This window comes from Caretta caretta, chromosome 4 (assembly GCF_965140235.1).
Source record: "Caretta caretta isolate rCarCar2 chromosome 4, rCarCar1.hap1, whole genome shotgun sequence".
Lineage (NCBI taxonomy): Eukaryota > Metazoa > Chordata > Testudines > Cheloniidae > Caretta > Caretta caretta.
The window spans coordinates 147386779-147407386 of record NC_134209.1 but is presented as its reverse complement, the minus strand read 5'-3'; the positions used below and the strand labels follow the sequence as shown (position 1 = coordinate 147407386).

Below are 20608 nucleotides of genomic sequence, written 5' to 3'. Positions count from 1 at the left end.
ACGTTTATGGCGGGGTAGGAGGTTGAAGCAAATCGCCTGGCTGCTGGTTACGCGCAGCCAGACACCAGGGCGGTTAGAAGAGCGCAGGAGGGCACGGTATGCATCAGAGAAGCTTTGAAAACCAGTTTCATGACTGGCCAGGTTACGGTGTGAAAGTTCTGTTCGTTTCTCCTTGATGAAACTCCCCGCCCCTTGGTTCACTCTACTTCTCTGTAAGCTAACCACCCTCTCCTCCTCCCTTCGATCACCGCTTGCAGAGGCAATAAAGTCATTGTTGCTTCACATTCATGCATTCTTTATTCATTCATCATGCAAATAGGGGGATGACTACTAAGGTAGCCCAGGAGGGGTCATGGAGGAGGGAAGGAAAATGCCACACAGCACTTTAAAAGTTTACAACTTTAAAATTTATTGAATGCCAGCCTTCTTTTTTTTGGGCAATCCTCTGTGGCGGAGTGGCTGGGGAGGCCCCCCCCACCGCGTTCTTGGGCGTCTGGGTGTGGAGGCTATGGAACTTGGGGAGGAGGGCGGTTGGTTACACGGGCTGTAGTGGCAGTCTGTGCTCCAGCTGCCTTTGCTGCAGCTCAGCCATACACTGGAGCATACTGGTTTGATCCTCCAGCAGCCTCAGCATTGAATCCTGCCTCCTCTCATCACGCTGCCGCCACATTTGAGCTTCAGCCCTCTCTTCAGCCCGCCACCTCTCCTCCCGGTCATTTTGTGCTTTCTTGCACTCTGACATTATTTGCCTCCACGCATTCGTCTATGCTCTGTCAGTGTGGGAGGACAGCATGAGCTCAGAGAACATTTCATCACGAGTGCGTTTTTTTTTCCTTTCTAATCTTCACTAGCCTCTGGGAAGGAGAAGATCCTGTGATCATTGAAACACATGCAGCTGGTGGAGGAAAAAAAAGGGACAGCAATATTTAAAAAGACACATTTTTATAAAACAGTGGCTACAGTCTTTCAGGGTAAACCTTGCTGTTAACATTACATACGTAGCACATATGCTTTCATTGCATTTTGCCTCCCCCCACCGCGTGGCTACCCCCTCAACCCTCCTCCCTCCCCGTGGCTAACAGCGGGGAACATTTCTGTTAAGCCACAGGCAAACAGCCCAGCAGGAATGGGCTCCTCTGAGTGTCCCCTGAAGAAAAGCACTCTATTTCAACCAGGTGACCATGAATGATATCTCACTCTCCTGAGGATAACACAGAGAGATAAAGAACGGATGTTGTTTGAACGCCAGCAAACATACACTGCAATGCTTTGTTGTACAATGATTCCCGAGTACGTGTTACTGGCCTGGAGTGGTAAAGTGTCCTACCATGGAGGACGCAAAAAGGCTGCCCTCCCCAGAAACCTTTTGCAAAGGCTTTGGGAGTACATCCAGGAGAGCCGCGAATGCCAGGGCAAATTAATCCTTTCACATGCTTGCTTTTAAACCATGTATAGTATTTTAAAAGGTACACTCACCGGAGGTCCCTTCTCCGCCTGCTGGGTCCAGGAGGCAGCCTTGGGTGGGTTTGGGGGGTACTGGCTCCAGGTCCAGGGTGAGAAACAGTTCCTGGCTGTCGGGAAAACCGGTTTCTCCGCTTGCTTGCTGTGAGCTATCTACAACCTCATCATCATCATCTTTGTCCCCAAAATCTGCTTTCTTGTTGCCTCCATCTCCATTGAAGGAGCCAAACAACACGGCTGGGGTAGTGATGGTTGAACCCCCTAAAATGGCATGCAGCTCATCATAGAAGTGACATGTTTGGGGCTCTGACCTGGAGCGACCGTTCGCCTCTCTGGTTTTCTGGTAGGCTTGCCTCAGCTCCTTAAGTTTCACGCGGCACTGCTTCGGGTCCCTGTTATGGCCTCTGTCCTTCATGCCCTGGGAGATTTTGACAAATGTTTTGGCATTTAGAAAACTGGAATGTAGTTCTGATAGCACGGATTCTCTCCCCATACAGCGATCAGATCCCGTACCTCCCGTTCAGTCCATGCTGGAGCTCTTTTGTGATTCTGGGACTCCATCATGGTCACCTCTGCTGATGAGCTCTGCATGGTCACCTCTGCTGATGAGCTCTGCATGGTCACCTGCAGCTTGCCACGCTGGCCAAACAGGAAATGAGATTCAAAAGTTCGCGGTTCTTTTCCTGTCTACCTGGCCAGTGTATCTGAGTTGAGAGTGCTGTCCAGAGCGGTCACAATGGAGCACTCTGGGATAGCTCCCAGAGGCCAATACCGTCGAATTGTCTCCACAGTACCCGAAATTCAACCCGGCAAGGCCGATTTAAGCGCTAATCCACTTGTCAGGGGTGGAGTAAGGAAATTGATTTTAAGAGCCCTTTAAGTCGAAATAAAGGGCTTCATTGTGTGAACGGGTGCAGGTTTACATCGATTTAACGCTGCTAAATTTGACCTAAAGTCCTACTGTAGACCAGGGCAAAGACTCAGATGCCCAACTCCCAGTGGGGTCCAAACCCCAAATAAATCAGTTTTACCCTGTGTAAAGCTTATACAGGGTAAACTCATAAATTGTTCGCCCTCTGTAACACTGATATAGAGATATGCACAGCTGTTTGCCCACTCTTCCCCCAGGTATTAATAAATACTCTGGGTTAATTAATAAGTAAAAAGTGATTTTATTAAATAGAAAAAGGAGGATTTAAGTGGTTCCAAGTGATAAGACCTAACAAAGTAAATTACCAAACTAAATAAAATAAAACACGCAAGTCTATGCCTAATAGAGTAAGAAAGTGATTACAGATGAAACCTCACCCTCAGAGATGTTCCAGTAAGCTTCTTTCACAGACTGGCCTCCTCCTAGTCTGGGTCCGGCAATCACTCACTCCCTGTAGTTACTGTCCTTTGTCCCAGTTTCTTTCAGGTATCCTTTGGGATGGAGAGTTTATCTCTTGAGCCAGCTGAAGACAAAATGGAGGGGTCTCCAGGGGCTTAAATTGACTTTCTCTTGTGGGTGGAGACCCCCTCCTCTCTCCTATGCAGAGTCCAGCTCCAAGATGGAGTTTTGGAGTCACATGTTTGAGTCGCATGTCCATGCATGACTCAGTTTTTACAGGCAGCAGTCATTGCCCACATGCTGTCTTGAATGTCTCCAGGAAGACTTCTTATGGGGATTGGAGTCTTCCAAGATCCATTGTTCATTAAGTGTTTCTTGACTGGGCACTTAATTTGCACATTCCTTTCTCAAGAAGCTGACCAAATGCTTTACTAAGGCTACTTAAAATCAAGCAAGTACACAGCCAGTATTCATAACTTTGAGTACATAAATGACACATGCATACAAATAGGATGAATATATTCAGTAGATCATAACCTTTACAGAGATTTGTTACATGGCATATGTAGCATAAAGCATATTCCAGTTATGTTATATATACATATTCCCATAAAGCATTATGGGATGCAGTGTCAAAGACATGTTGACATATGGTTTGTTAACATATGGCAGCACTTTGCTGCCAGAAGATTTGTAGCATGGACCTGGTTTGATGGGTTTGACGCAAGAAAGATTTGCCGCCAATATATTAACACGAGGCTTCTATAAAAATCCCTCCTTCTGCCCCATAAGGAAGCTGTGCATATCAGGGTGAAAATGTTAGTAGAAGGTGTGGATCTGAGTGAGGGGCTGCATGATCTGTTTCAGTGGTTCTCAGCATTTCCAGACTACTGTACCCCTTTCGGGACTCTGATTTGTCTTACATATCCCAAATATCTCCTCACTTAAAAGCTACTTGCTTATAAAATCAGACATAAAAATACAGATGTGTCATAGCACACTATTACTGAAAAATTTCTTACTTTCTCATTTTTACCATATAATAAATAAATTGATGGGAATATAAATATTGTACTTACATTTCTGTGTGATACTTGAGCCTGTTTTTCACTTATGAGCCTTGTCATTTTTGGAGGCAGTGAAGTGCCAGCAACAGTTATGTTTTTCTCCATATTGAGTCTGTTTCTACTCTTTTTGTCTTGATGGCATTATAGCAGAAAATAAGACTTCACAAAGATATGTTGATCCAAAAAATAATAGAACATCCAAAGCATGATTCCCAAGTTCAGTGAGCTCTTTCTGTACTAAACACTAGGACTGGGTCAGTGTGGAGTCATTAACTTAATTTGCAGATCATGGTCTGAGGACAGCTCAAGGAGGTTTTCTTGCTGACTGGCAGAGATGTTACTGCTTCTAACATCTGACAAAAGGAATGGGTTTCCTCAGTCAAGTTGAGCTGAGTTGCGTTGAATGTTGAGGAAATATGACTTGAATTCAGATGTCAAGTGGGTCAAATGATCTACATATGAAGCTTCAGGTGCTTTTGTAGAAATAGTTGAAGCTCTTTTCATTTTAAGTTGACAAGTCTGGAACTCAGAAAACTTTCTTTCAGAAAATTCTGCTGACTTATCCACATGCACAAGGTATTTTGTCTTCCAATGTTGTTGCAAATGCACTGGCTTCATACTGTTGTTTGATAGAGTTTCTCCAAAAAGCTTGAGGTGGATCACTATTTGTAAATGTGAATTCAAAAGCAATATATTCCTACTGCTGCTTCCAGCTCCTCATTTTAAAAATCAAAACATTTTTACATCGCAATCATATGCGGGCCATGACAACTTCAACATCATTAACTTGCTTGCAGACATCCGTAAATGACACAAAATTCATGTCTAATACACTGCATATATGCACTTTCTGTTACTGTGTAATAAATAGAACAGTATCAACAAGTCATTGTCTGTATGAAATTTTAGTTTGTACTGACTTTGCTAGTGCTTTTTGATGTAGCCTGTTGTAAAACTAGGCAAAAATCTAGATAAGTTGACGTACTTCCTGGGAGGCCTCTGTGTATTCCCAAGGGTATATGTACCTCTGGTTGAGAACCATTGATCTAATTTGTATTAACATTTTTCAAAATTATTTTCTCAAGTCATCACCAAGGAAAGAGATGATAAACTTTTATATTACAATGCACTAAGCTAAAAATGTCTCTTTTGTACCTGAAAAACAAATGGAGTCTGTTGATAGTATATTGCAGTGTTCCTAATCTGAAGAGACGGTTGGGATAAAACTTTTAAAGAGGGATATGCTTTCCTGGAAGTTGTGTATCTTTTCAGAAATTGCTCTCTGTTAGGAATGAGTTGGAATGAGTCAATATCCAAAGAGGGTGAACTCTGGCTCCCAGAAAGTCACCCCAAATCTTTAATAGGGCAGTAGAATGTTCGCAAGTGGCTCCTGGAAACTAGTTCTAGCACAGCAGTGATTTAGGTGCACAGTTCTTTCTTACAGTAACAGTCTTAAGTTTCTGATGATGCTCTGAAATGAGCCTCACAGGGACCAATTGGCATAACAGCAGTAATAAACAAGATTTTATATATAACCGTAATGCCCAGAGGCACCTGTCAGGACCAGGACCCCCATTGGGATAGATCATATATTAAAACTTGGTCCTTGGTCCCTCCCTCCCAGTTTACAATTTGAAGCCCCCTGTTACACAGAGTATGTGCAATTGTATGTTCAATGGAACTACGTAAATTTACCTTAGCCCTCAGTTTTGCAAAGAAGTGATTTATGAAGAGTTGGGATAAAGGGATACAATTTGTGGGGGGAGCGGGTTTGTATATCTATATCTAATCGAGTCTCTGGTGCTGAGGGAGGACAAAGTAAATACCTGATAGGTGCCCAACCTATTCTTAAAAACCTCCAATGGTGGAGATTCCACAACCTACTTTGGAAGACTATTCCAGAGTTTAACTACCCTTATAGTTAGTTCTTTCAATCTCCCTGGCTGCGGATGAAGCCTGTTACTTTTTGTCCTGCTTCAGTGGACATGGAGAACAATTGATCACTGCCATCTTTATAACAGCCTTTTCATGTAGCTCAAGATTGTTATCAGGTCCCGGTCAGTCACCTTTTCTCAAGGCTAACATGCCCAGTTCTTTTTAACCTTTCCTCACAGTTGAGGTTTTCTAAACCTTTTATAAGTTTTGTTGCTCTCTTCTGGATTCTCTTCAGTTTGACCACATTATTCTTAAAATATGACACCCTGAATTGAACAAAGTACTCAGCTGAGGCTTCACCACTGCTGAGTAGAGTGGACAGTTACTTCCCATGTGTCACATACAACACTCCTGTTAATACACCCCAGAATCGTAGCGCCCCCCCCCCTTTTTTTGCAACTTCCTCATATTGTTGACTCGTGTTCAATTTGTGATCCGCTATAATGCTCTGATCCTTTTCAGCAGTACTACTACCTAGCCAGTTGTTCCCCATTTTGTAATTTGTGTATTTGATTTTTCCTTCATAAGTGAAATACTTTGCACTTGCCTTTGGAGAACTGGTCTGAAGTCATTAAGATGAAGTTCAGTAATTTGTCAAGGTTGTTTCGAATTCTAACCCTGCCCTTCAAGGTGCTAGTAACTCCGCTCAGCTTGGTATCATCTTCACATTTTATAATCACACTTTCCACTCCGTTATACATCATTTATGAATATATTGAATAGTACCAGACCCAGGACTGACCCCTGCAGAACCCCACTAGATGGAACCTATTTGTTTGACAGTGAACCATTGATAACTGCTCTTTGAATATGGTCTTTCAACCAGTTGTACACCCACCCACATTTCCCTAGGTTGCTTATGAGAATGTCATATGGGACTGTGTCAAAAGCCTTATTCAAATCAATAGATATTATGTCTACTTCTCTCTCCTCCTGCCCTGCCGCTCTTCTCCCCTCCCCCCCGCGCCAGTAATCCTGTCAAAGAAGGAAATTAGGTTGGTTTGGCATGATTTGTTCTTGACAATTTGTTTAGTATCTAGTCACCATTAACCTTTTCAGCGAAGATGGAAACAAAACAGGCATTAAACTCCTCAGACTCTGTAATGTCAACTGTTACTAGCTCTCCTTCCCCATTAAGTAGAGCACCTACACTTTCCTTCATCTTTCTCTTGTTCCTAGTGTATTTATAGAACCCTTTCTTAATGCCTTATACATCTGGTGCCATTTTGCACTGTAGCCTTTCTGATTTTATCCCTACATGCTCGTGTTATTCTTTTGTACTCCTCCTTAGCAATATATCTGTGTTTCCACTTTTAGGATTCCTTTATTTAATTTCAGATCATTAAAGAGCTCCTGATGAAGTCATAATGACCTCTTACTGTTGTTTCTGGCTTTCCTTTGTGTCTGAATAGTTGGCAGTTGTGGATTTCATGTTCTCTTTGAGAAACTTGACGGCTCTCTTGAACTTCCTTTTCCCTTAGATTTTCTTCCCATGGGACCTTACCAGTTCTCTGAGTTTGTTAAAGCTTGCTTTTTTTAATGTTCATTGTCCTTATTCTGTTGCTTACTCTTTCCTTCCTTAGAACCACGAAATCTATTATTTCATGATCACTTTCACTCAAATTGCCTTCCACTTTCAGATTTGCAACCAATTCCTCCATATTGGTCAGAATCAAGTTTAAAATGGCTGTCCCCCTGGTTACTTCCTCCACTTTCTGAAACAAAAACTTGTCCCCCTATACTTTCCAAGAACTTATTGGACACCATTTCTCTATATTTGTCACTCAACTGCAGGGCACTTCGTTGATATCCACCTTGGTTTCTTCGTTTTCGTCTTTTAGCCCGACATTTATTCATCCACTCTAGTCGCAATCCCATTTTTATACACTGTTCCATGTCTCTCCAGCATTCATTTTTTTTTCACCAGAGATCTGATGTTTTTGCACATGGCTTCTTCATATTGTTCCCTGATATTAGGCTCTTTTAGCTTGTCCACGTCATAGATCTTTGTTCTCTACACTCTTTTGTCATTTCAGCCTCCTTAATGCCAGCACTAACAATTAGATCTGATCGCCAGTATCTAAGGAGTCTTAGTTGAACACTTGGTGAATATTGGACTATAGAAACTGAATGAAGAATGACAAGGTTTCAGAGTAGCAGCCGTGTTAGTCTGTATTCGCAAAAAGAAAAGGAGTACTAGTGGCATCTTAGGGACTAAGGTGCCACTAGTACTAACCAATTTATTTGAGCATAAGCTTTCATGAGCTACACATGGTTAGTCTCTAAGGTGCCACTAGTACTCCTTTTCTTCTTGTGAATGAAGAATGGAAAAATAAACAAAAACATGCCGGCTTAGTCATCACCTAGACAAACAAGGGCTGCGTTTTCCTCTCTCAAATTGAGTTGGGGGTGAAAAATGTGATCAAAACAAACAGTACATGGAATAGGGAATTACAAGGAAGTTATACAGGTAATTTAAAGACGATATATGTTGGGGTGGTGGAAGATGTTAATGCAAAAGTATGATTAGATGGGATATTGGCCTGGAGCAATAGACATATTTGGGCGCTGGGAAGAAAACTAAAAAGGAGAGAGGCTACTACATTTCTGCCTGAGACGCAACCTGGTTATAACAAACACGCTATTTCAACACAGTTGCAGAGGAACTGGACTTGGATATCATTTGATAGGCAAACAAAGAACATGGTAAACTTGGTACTTGTGAATTGCAAATGAAAATTGTGGTGGTGGTTGTGCAGATGATTCGTGGCTGTTGTTAGAGCAGATACATATGTAGATTTACATTTTTTATCTTGCTCATCTATTAATTCTGCCCATCCACCACTCTTTTTTTAAATAAATGTCCTCTATCTTGCCTCTTAATCCCCATCCTAGACCTTGGACTTAATGTGTAGGGTTGCATCATAAGGGGACAAATACCTTTGATAACTCTAAGAATCTCTGGCATTTCTAATGTAATCTAGCTTTGGGATATTGGGGCAGGACCCTCATGGCCTTTTATGCCAGCTCTCTGGAGTTGGGTGGGGACCTGGCTTAACTTTGGAGCCCTTCTGATGTGGGGGTTGGGGAGAACAGCAATGAAGTATTATATGGAAAAAATAATAATGCAATATGAATCCTGAGGCTTTACTCTTGGGAAAGTCAGTACATTCAGTACGCTCATGCACGTGGGAATGACAATGTGGCTTGTGTTATGTGACCACACAATGTTTTACTGTGTCTAGTAACACAGAATGTTACAGGCATCTCTGGTTATGAAAAGTGCAGTTCTTTACTATTGCAAGTGTAGAATGATCTAGTCATGAAAGACCCTATTGTTAATGCTCAAGGGAAGTGTTAAAATTCCCCACCACAATGTTAACTTTGGAATCTGACTTCACTGTGGTGAAATTCTGACTTACTACCAAATAAGATTTCTTTGCTTATAATTTCTTTTTTGAAAAAAAATAAAGATAATAGTGTAATTTATTTTTAAATCAGAGTTACGGGGAAGCTCACTTTGTTCTGCTCCTCTTACAACGTTGCCAGGTGGAATGTTATCTTCTGTCAAGCAGAGTTCTTGCTCATCAAGTATCAAGTTCTCATAATCATTTTCCAGTACCTGTGATTGTCATTAACTATTTATCTTACCACCTAGTATCTATATGACAGCATATACATAAATGCATTCTGAGAACTATAGCTGGAGTGTTAGAAAGCTATAGTTCAGATTACTTAGTGGTTCCTATTCTGTGTGTTCAGTTACTTAAAACATTCCAAAGCTTTTACCTTCTTGGTCGATATTTTCCAGGTTTGATCTCAGCCCAACAATGAATTTTTTAATTTTTGGAATGTTTAAGTAAAAATAGTTCATCACTTTTTAAGTAGGAGAATGAGGAGTGAAGTAGCATACGTTTTCTTCCATTATTTATGCTGGATGTATATGGACAAGATGCTGCATGTGTATACAAAGCTGTAGGGGGGGAAATATGAAATAGTAGGGTCATAATTGATTACTGTAGGGACTTAGGTTTGCACAAGAGGCTAGGGTTATAGTTGTATACACAATCTTAATTTTGTCACTTTCTGATTTTTGAGTACTTAGCTGTGCAACTTCAGTGTTTTCTTAACTTAAACTTTGATGAAATAAATATATCCTCATCAGAAGCAAGCTCCCCACAGACCATGACACGCCAACTCAAAGTGGCACCAGACACTGCCATAACAACAGATGCAGAACCATATCCCCGCTGTTAGCGATCAGTACTTTTCACAACATACTTTTCAAGATCCCAGGATCCTACACATGCCTATCCCAACATGTGGTGTATCTCATCCAGTGCATCGAATGTCCCAACAACTTTGTGGGTGAAACAAGACCATCACTATGCTCTCGAACACACTCTCAGAAAATTGATAAAAGTCAAAAGCACACTATCGCCTGTGGGCAAACACTTTTTGCAAACCAGTCACATATATGACCCATTGATCCTCATCATCGAAGGAAGCCTGCACAACACACACAAATGAGCCTGGGAGCTTAAGTTCATAACACTGCTTAACTGTATAGTCCATTGGTTCGACGATGATGTTTTCATGCAATCTTTCTGTGGATTCTGGAGTGACTCTGAAGTTCAAAGTGTGACACGCATGCTCGTGAGCAGATTGGCAGACAAAGTCATTGGTGAGCGTCTTGGTGGCTATAGCAGTAGTATGATGCTTTTCCCTTGCAGCTAACAATCAATTATTTCTGTCCTCTTCAAAGGCTTGAAAAGCTCTGAGTATTGTGTGCTCCCATGCTCATCTATTTAACTCAACCTTCTCAAGATTATTCGGTTTATTGCACCAAAGCATATGCTGTTATTGATGCTGTCCTTGTAGTGCTGTCTGGCGTGGCCTTGATTCTGGTGTCCTTGTGCCAATTCTCCAAAGAAAATGTTTCTAGGGAGTTGATATTCAGGCATCCTAGTGACATGTCCAACCCAGTGTAGTTGGCCTTTAATCAGCATGGCCTCAATGCTTACGGCATTTGACTTTTGGAGAACCTACAGGCTGGTAATTTTGTCCTGCCAGCGGATCCTCATTATGGCGCAGAGAGACCACATATGGAAGGCCTCTAGCTGTTTGATATGCCATTTATATGGTGTCCAGGTCTTACAGCCATAGAGGAGAGATGTGAGCACAAAATTAATTATAAAATTTTATTTTTGTTGAGAGGGTTATGTTGTGGGATTTCAAGTCTTTGTTACCTAACTTTCCTCATGACTGACAAACTTTCTGTATCCTATTCCTGATCTCTTTGTCAACAGATCTATCATGGGAGATGTTGCTGCTGAGATAGGTAAAAGTGTCAACTTGCTTTAGTTAGATTTCACTAATGGAGGTGCTCGGGGATATGGCAGAGAGCAGTGAAGATGATTGGTGCAACACCACAGTTTTCTCCAGGCTGATTGTGAGGCCAAACAATTTTGATGTTTCAGCGAAGTGATCTACGATGCACTGGAGATCTCCCTCTGTGTGTGCTAGGAGGGCACAATCGTCCGCAAAGAGCGATTCTCTTAGTCGTAGTTCTGTTACTTTTGGTTTTGGTTTTAGCCTTGTAATATTGAAGACTGAGCTGTTGTGTCTGTATCTGATGTATATACCTCTGTTGAGCCAATGTGTACCATGATTTGAGAATTTGGGTGAAGAAGAGGTTGAACAGTACAGGGGCAAGGACACGGCCTTGTTTGACTCCATTTGAAATGGGAAAGGAGTCAGTGAGATCTCCATTAAAAGTACCTAATCTTGCATCGCCTCATGAAATATACGAATGATCTTTACCAGTTTTGGTGGGCAACCAAGTTTGTTGAGGATCACCCATAATCCTTCTCTGTTGACTGTATCAAAGGCTTTTGTCAGATCGATGAAAACACTGAACAGGTTCAAGTTGTGTTCGATACATTTTTCTTGCATTTGCCTGATACTGAAAGTCATGTCTGTGGTGCTCCAACTAGGTCTGAATCCACACTAAGTCTCAGGTAGTTTGGCTTCTGAGACAGATGAAATCTGTCGGTTCAGGAGGACATGAGAAAAGATTTTTCCAGCAACAGATAGGAGAGAGATCCCACGGTAGTTACCACAGACCATTTTTTTTTCCACTGCATGCATCCGATGAAGTGAGCTGTAGCTCACAAAAGCTTATGCTCAAATAAATTTGTTAGTCTCTAAGGTGCCACAAGTCCTCCTGTTCTTTTTGCAGACCATTTTGCTGCCTTTATTTTTAAATATCGGAATAATTTTGGCATCTTTGAAGTCTTGTGGCATTTCTTCACTGTCCCAGATATCAGTAAGGGTCTTCTTGAGTGTTGTTACCACTTTTGGACCCGCAGATTTATATATTTCTGCTGGTAGTCCGCCTCTGTCCGAGGACTTCCCTGAGCTCATCAAACTGGTTGCCTTTTCTATTTCTTCAGGTGAGGGTAGTGAGTCAATGTGGTGCTGAATAGGCTTTTGAGGTATCTGTTTAATAGCACTTTTTTCAATTGAGGATGGTCTGTTCAGTAGTAGGCTGAAATGTTCAACCCACCCTGTTCCATGCCATGTTTGTATTTGGTGACTGTCCTGCCATCAGCAATCATGAGCGAACCTGTGCCCACCTTTGAACGTACATAGACTAGCTTCAAGGAATCAAAGAACTTATTTGCTTCATTTGTTTCTGCATACATATGACTGTCTTCTGCTACCTTCTCCCACCATTTATCTTGTATCAAGAGTAGTTGTCTTTGTGTCTTGCTTTGCAGGTGTTTAAATCTCTTTCTGAGGTGGACTGAATATAATTTTGCCAGATTTGGAAAACCTCAATTTTTTTCGTTCAAGAGTAGAATCATAGAACTGGAGGGGACCTCGAGAGGTCATCTAGTCCAGTCCCCTGCACTCATGGCAGGACTAAGGATTATCTAGATCATCTCTGACAGGTGTTTGTCTAACCTCTTAAAAATCTCCAGTGAGATTCCACAACCTCCATAAGCAGTTTATTCCACTGCTTAACCACCCTGACAGGAAGTTTTTCCTAATGTCCAACCTAAACCTCCTTTGCAGCAATTTAAGCCCATTGCTTCTTGTCCTGTCCTTGGAGGTTAAGAAAAACAATTTTTCTTCCTCCTCTTTGTAACAACCTTTTACATATTCCCCCATTTCTCTTTTCCAGATTAAACAAACCCAATTTTTTCAATCTTCCCTCATAGGTCATGTTTTCTAGACCTTTAATCATTTTTGTTGCTCTTCTCTGGACTTTCTCCCATTTGTCCACATCCTTCCTGAAATCTGGCGCCCAGAACAGGACACACTACTCCAGTTGAGGCTTAATCGGAGCAGAGTAGAGTGGAAGAATTACTTCTTGTGTCTTGCTTATAACACTCCTGCTAGTACTGTGATTTCCTCCTCATTTTCATCATCCAATGACTTATTACCACAATCTATAACCCACTAACCTACCTTTGTCCTATGACTGTAGAGGTATTAGTTGTTCACTTCATCTTAAATGTTCTGCCTGCAACATGTGTTTATCTCAGGGGTAGTCAGTAGGTGGACCGCAAGCCAAATCCAGGCCGTCAGATGCTTTTGAATGGACCCCAAAATCTTTTTATTTACTTACCATTTTTTTTTTTAATTTTCTTTGGAGTATGGACCATGACTATACCTTGACCAAGAAATTTGGACCTTAACCCAACCCCCCCCCAAAAAAAACTACCCCGTTTTATCCCCTTTGTTAAATAATCTGACCTGAAGAAGAGCTCTGTGTAGCTCGAAAACTTGTCTTTCGCCAACAGAAATTGGTTTTATCAAAGATGTTATCTGATCCACCTTGTATGTCTCATGCTTTTTAAAGCTCTGGACCACAACCTGCTGTATTTGAAACTTTCTGAGAGTCGTATAATTTATTAATTTCAGAAATTGGTAATATTCTACCTCTGCTATTGTATGTCATTTGATATATACCATTAGCTTTAACATCTTATAAACAGCTGAGCAGCATCCAATTGTAACATTAGAGATTTCAGTTGCTGTAGTGCTTATCTGCAGCAAAGGTTTCAAGTTCTGCAGAAGATACATAGGCTTTGTACAATACTTATCTTTTCATAGAATCATAGAATATCAGGGTTGGAAGGGGGACCCCAGAAGGTCATCTAGTCCAACCCCCTGCTTAAAGCAGGACCAATTCCCAGTTAAATCATCCCAGCCAGGGCTTTGTCAAGCCTGACCTTAAAAACCTCTAAGGAAGGAGATTCAACCACCTCCCTAGGTAATGCATTCCAGTGTTTCACCACCCTCTTAGTGAAAAAGTTTTTCCTAATATCCAACCTAAACCTCCCCCACTGCAACTTGAGACCATTACTCCTCGTTCTGTCATCTGCTACCATTGAGAACAGTCTAGAGCTATATATATAGATATATATATATGTTCTGGATCAGGATGCACTAGCTATATATAGATATCTATATATAGCTAGTGCATCCTGATCCAGAACGGATGCCCAGAGAACCATAACTTATTTCTGAAAAACAGAATATGATGGTGTTTTCAACTTCATGTGTTATCTCATAAGAACAATATAGTAACTTCAACAGTTTTTAATTCTGGGAAAGTGCCAGTAAAAAATGTTCTCCAGACATGTTGTGGATACTGTAGACTTAAAAATTATAGTCATGCTGCTTTGACAGAAGCCAAAATAATTACTTGACTTCCTGATTATACAGGATTGCTATTCTTAATTGTATAGTGTTTGGCTGTGATTCCTAGATATGATTAGAGAATGTAGTAAAGTGTAAATCTGTAAATTATTTTGGAAGAATTTTTGTTTAGTCTGCTCTAGGGTTGTTTCCATATAATTTCTCCCTTCTCCTTCCCTCATCCCTTGTTAGATGAGTGTGGTTCTAGTATTAGTGAGTGTCTGTGCCTAGCTTTCACTATTTAGATTTAAACTTAACTGTCACCATAACAATTAGAGTGCTTTTGCCATTCATAGTATCACATGCACAAGAATAAGAGCAGTCAAAGTTGTTAATCCAGAGGGCGGTCTGACTTTTCATACTGTAGCTGCTCATATATTCATTATTTTTCAGGAATTGATAGTAGATACAATGAAGGCTGTAGGGAGCTGGCCAACTACCTTCTCTTTGGTTTGTATAACCAGAATAACAATGACTTTGAGAAAACGGGGTTTCCTGAAGAAGTTCTTGATGGTGAGTAATATAATGTTAAACATTGTATTTGCATACTTGCTTGTCAATGTCTCGGGCCCTGCCAAACTCACGGCTATGAAAAATGCATCATGGACTGTGAAATCCCCCCCCTGTGCTTTTACCCTAGAGTATACAGAATTCAAAGGAGAGACCGATTTCTCAAACTGGAGGCCCTGGCCCAAAAGGGAGTTGTGGGGGTGTGTGGGGGGGTCACAGGGTTGTTTTAGGGTGGTTGCAGTATTGCCACCTTTACTTCTGCGCTGACTTCCAAGCTGGGCGGCTGGAGAGCGGCGGCTGCTGACCTGGGGCCCAGCTCTGCAGGCAGCAGCGCAGAAGGAAGGGTGGCAAGACCATAGCCTTCAGAGTTGGACGCCAGGCTAGCAGCCGCTGCTCTGCAGCTCCCCGGCTCTCTAGGCAGTGCCATTGCCAGCAGCCACGCAGAAGTAAGAGTAGCAGTACCGCAATCCACTCTCCCGTACAATAACCTTGCGACCCTCCCTCCCAACTCCTTTTTGGGTCAGGACCCCTACAATTACAACACCATGAAATTTCACATTTAAATAGCTGAAATCATGAAGTACGCCATTTAAAAAATTCTGTGACACTAAAATTGACCAAAATGGACCGTGAATTTGGTAGGGCCCTATCAATGTCCATTTCTTGAAAGACGAGGTACATAGTTTCAGTAGCTCAGACATAGGTGAGAGGTTTATTGCAGGAGTGGGTGGGTGAGAGTCTGTGGCCTGCGTTGTGCAGGTGGTCAGACTAGATGATCATAATGGTCACTTCTGACCTTAAAATCTATGAGTCTATAGTTACACTTTGAGTTTTATGTACAGTTTAAAAAAATCCATGAAAATTCCTGTGGGTGTGTATTGGTAAATCATATAAAAATTATAGAGTTAATGGAATTGAAGGGGTATTGACTGAACTGGGTACCAAAATTAACATGAAATCTTGGGTGCTTAAAAGTTTTAAAAATATTTTTTGGACTCGTATGTTACGTTGGGTTGAGAGGAGGAGAAGCAAATAAAAGTAAGGAATTCTTCTGTGAAGTATCTAATTTCTAAACTTAGGCGATAAGGTGGCTTTGCATATTGGCAACCTGTTTTCATATCAAGAGATTAAAAAAAAATCTTTTACGCTGAAAGGGTACATCAGGTTCCTGTCCCCCTTTTTTCTTTGTGTGATCTCGATAATGCAGTATGACCCCTTAAGATTAATTTTCATACTAGAACAAATATGTCTGTTTATACAATATTATGTAAGTGCTCGGCATTTTTTTTTTTCAAAGCACATGGTGAGACAAGCTTTCAGATAAGAGGTTAGAATAGTCATAGCTGGGTTGCTGAGAAAGCAAGTAATATGCTTGGGGGTGTGTGTTTTTTTTTTTTTTTTTTTCCAAAAATGGGTAGCTGTATTAGGTGAATGGGGGATAGATCTAGTAGCATTTTCCATCATGTATTTCTGTTATGCTTTGCAGATATTTTTGAATTGGGTACTTGTAGGAAAAAAATTCCTGTTCGATTCCTTAGATTTCTGTGTAGATATAATTTAGATTTCTAGTTCATAGTTTGTAGCTATGAAGTTAAAGTAGTAATCTCTGATTTGCCTCTTGTATTGCAGATGTAATCATATTAATAAAACCTGACAGTGTCCATCTGTATTGTAACCCTGTAAACTACAGTTATCTTTTGCCATATGTGGCATCCTGGAGAAACTTGCATTTCCATTGCCTGACTGAAAATGAGGTAAGTGAAGGCAGACTAAGTACACTGAGAACTGCAGGTATGTAATGTTTCACTAGTGACTGAGACTCAAAGGTTTACCCGTGTATTTGTTTTGCAAAGTTGCCTCTTCAATAAACTGCAGGCTGCCTTTTGATCCAAATGAGAAACACTACATTTTTGTTTATCTTCTTTTGTTACGTTACACAGAAATAATATATGATTGAACACTGTGTGCTATTTTAGAGGAACAAATCAAACAAAGCTGAGGAATGGGTTTTTTCCCCTGGTTCTTCCATCCTTGACAGTGTCATTGACTGGACAGAAATTGGTGGTCATGTCGCAAGAAAAGAATATTTGTGGCATAAGCAAAATATAGAATCTGAATTAAGTATCACAGTGAACACTGAAATACCCAATAGTAGTTTTTTAATTACTCAGGTCCTTTTGATGTCAGTCCAAGTACTTGCAAGTGCAAGTAATTTAGAAGAGGAGGGAAAATATAAATCAGAATCTATGAAAAGCTTGGTTTAGTTTAACCTTTTAAAGAAAAATTATATCTTGTTCTTTGTTTATTTCAAGAGACTACTCCCGTCCCTATTCAAGTGAATGCAAGTTTTTCCATTAACTTTAATAGGAACAGCTTTGGGCCATATCTTGTGATCATAGTAAATTAAGTGTCACTTTAAACACTATCCCTTTCGAATTCTGGTAGATTTAGCAAGAAGTTGATTTATCTTAAATTTCCACTCCTGCACTTGGATCCTTTGTCTCCATGAAGTGTTGGTTCATATGCACTCATGTGCTGGACAGCCTGGTACTTAACTGCTGAGACTGTCCCCTGAAACTATCCTAGACTGAGCCACTTATGACTGTGAACGTGTGCAGTAATACCTGGCAGCATGTAGCAACAGCTTCCATGTGGACATTTGTTGTGGAGCATATCATCTGCTGATCTAGGTACTCAGAGTAGGAAGCATGTCGCCCACTCCCACCCCCCCAAACAAATCTAATGGAAAGGGGAAAAACTTGGCCAATACTGGGTCCAGAATCTCCTTGCCCCAACGAAGAGCTCTCTTATACTCCTCTCCTAATTACTGCGCTGAAATCCAGCATCAGCTTCTGGCTGCAGCCCTTTGTAAAGTTTCTAGGAGAAGGAAAGAGGAGCTTTTTATCCCCTGCATAGGCTATTTTTTCTCCTCCCCTGTGCCTGCATGAAAGTGTGCATAAAGGGTGGGAGGTGCAGTAGGTGGGTTATCCATCTATAGGATGGATCAGTAGAGATTGTGGAAAGGACAAATGGAAGGACATGAACAAGAGGATAGAGGGAAAAGGAAGATTTGAAAGAGGAACTTTTGTGGAGGAAATACTTAAAAATACTCCTTTTTGAAGTTTTACTTTAATAATCTAATTACTAAAGTTGCTATAAATTCAGCCTTTTTTTCCTCTTCTGTAGCTTAGAGGACATAGGCGACTCAGCATTTTTTAGTTAACTGATCTCTGTCACGGAAGTCTGATGTGACTACTGACGCTGTCAGTTGCTTTCTTTTTCCAGGGCTATGGGAGGGCAAATGAGTATAGTGGGAGCTGCAAAATTATCAGTCTGACAACTTGGGCTGCAGTTTCATTCCAGAGGGCTGTAGTTTGTCAAAGGGGAATTCCAGTCTGACAGAGCTGGGGAAGCCCAGGAGATTTAGCTGTTTGCCTCAACTGCAAGAGGTGGCTTGATAGTGTGGGGTAAGAGGAACTCAGGGTAGAGAAGGAGTATGGATAAAGGGGGAGGCCCAGAGGCTGGCTGTGGAGCAGAGCTGGAGGGCAGGTTGAGCAGAGGAGGTTCTCAGTATTTACCTTGTAACTTGCAGTTGGTGGAGAGAAGCGGAGCCACTGTATGTCCTTCTGTCTTCACTCCCCAACCCCTACTTATTACATAGATTTATAACAAAAGAAATACCAAATATACCTCAAAGCTTTTATATACTCTAGCTGTCTTTGATAGAAACTTTAGAACATAAGCATCCAACTAAAATAAGCAGCTTACCCACATGACAAAACATCTGTAACAAAATCTAAATGTTGACCCTCATCAGACTTTCTCCATAACAGCCCTAGTGAAGAGGTAGGCCTTGCTGGCTGCCTGGAAGGTCAACGCACCCAGGCTATTCCAAACCTAGGGTGGCAGTAGGTTCCAAAGCTGAGGGCCCTGTGCTCATTTACAGTAGTAATCAATCATGCACACCATCACAAATGTGCTTTGCAATTAGAAGTATTTTAATCTCTTTAAGAAGATAAAGTGGGTTTGAAAAATATGCTTACTTTGCTGTTCTCTGATTAGATTCATTGTGTGTGGTCTGCTCTGGTTAAGTATTAATGAAATCTCATGATGCTGATTCAAATTGCTGATTATGAACAGAAAGATGAGCCAAATACCCTATTTGAATAATGTATAGTGAAATAAAATGTAAATTCTGAGGTTCCTTGTACTGTAAAGATGCTGATTTCTGGGGTACTGCAAATAAATGTCAACACAGTGTGATGGACTTTTTTTGTCATTTCTTCAAATGTATATGGGACTGCTAGTTTCCTAGAGAACTTCTGGCTGTTCATAGGAGCAGTGAAATCTTGTCATCCTTCAGAAACCATTTTATATTGATTCTTTCTGATAAATGATAGTCTGTGGCTGTTTGTTAAAGGGTTTAGTAGTTTTTCTTTACAGTGGCATACCAAAGTATTGCCTATTTTTAACTAAGCTTTTATAATAATAATAATATAATAATAATAATAATGGCAAAGCTTTAAAAAGGAACATGCGGCTTGTGCAGCTCTCATAGAATCTTGCAAAATTTAGTGTTCTCCTGTCTTTCCACTTGGTCACAATGTTTTTGAAGTGACTGTACTGAACAGTGATGGAAAAGAAGTGCCATTGAAAATGTCTTAAAAATAGCAATATAGCATAATAAAGAGACTTATTTTAAATTCTTACTTACCACCTTTCAGAAGTATACTGACTGTATACTACATATGTGATGCAATATATTGACAATTGTACTGAAAAGCCTTTAATGAGAGACCTTCCAGTGTCCCCCTGGAAACCAGGAAAGCTAGGTCTGAGGCATTTTAAAATCTAATTTGAGTAACTGACAAAATCACTTGGGAACAGGTTTTGAACTGAAAGAGGTATGCTCCAACTCCCTGAAGGAGGAGAAAGAGGGTTGTGTGAGAGGAATTTGGGCTGCATATTAAACTTTGTGAGAGAGCAGAATTAGGGATTGTTTAAAGAAACATGTTCTGGAATAACTATATTGATTTAATCCCCAGTGTAGACACACTACACCGGGTGGGGGTGGGGGTGGGGGTGGCAGTGGCGGAGGTGGGGAATAAGCCTGGCAGTGGTATGAATTTGCCCTGGTATAAAGGTTTTGTGCTGGTGTAACTACATTGGTGCAAATCTTCCTGAACTTGACAGCCTTTGGAGCACAACTCCTCTTTGAGCTTACTCAAGACAAGGATGATCTGTGGGTTATCCTAAAACTGGCTAGGACTCTGCATCAAATCCTTGCTTTAAGTTTTAAAAAATGATTAGTAAGTACTTCAATTTTTCCCATACTGTGAATAAAAATGGCTTTGTTTGGCTTGCCTTTTATGAAAAGTCTGCTTACACTTTCTTATAGTATTTCCATTTCCTGTTTTGCTTTAATCAGTGTATTATTCACTCATAGGTCTAAAGCAGGGGTTCTCTCAACCGATTTTTTTGGTGGCCTCCCAGTGTGGCTACTAACTCTTGATGGTGGCCACTCTGACAGTTTTTCCTAAAATTCTTTAATTAACTTCAGGAAAAACAAATAAATATGCACATGTACACATCC

At 40.9% G+C, this 20608-nt stretch overlaps 1 protein-coding gene across 2 annotated transcripts in view; it reads left to right on the top strand.

The window, feature by feature from the left end:
* The window catches only part of DNAAF9 (dynein axonemal assembly factor 9), a 138257-nt gene that overhangs the window by 22703 nt on the left and 94946 nt on the right, over window positions 1-20608 (top strand). For both annotated transcript variants that reach the window (XM_075128148.1, XM_048846391.2), the window contains exons 3-4: window positions 14899-15018; window positions 16645-16769. In XM_075128148.1, coding sequence (XP_074984249.1) covers window positions 14899-15018; window positions 16645-16769 — 245 coding nt within the window. The remainder of the gene's footprint in view (window positions 1-14898; window positions 15019-16644; window positions 16770-20608) is intronic.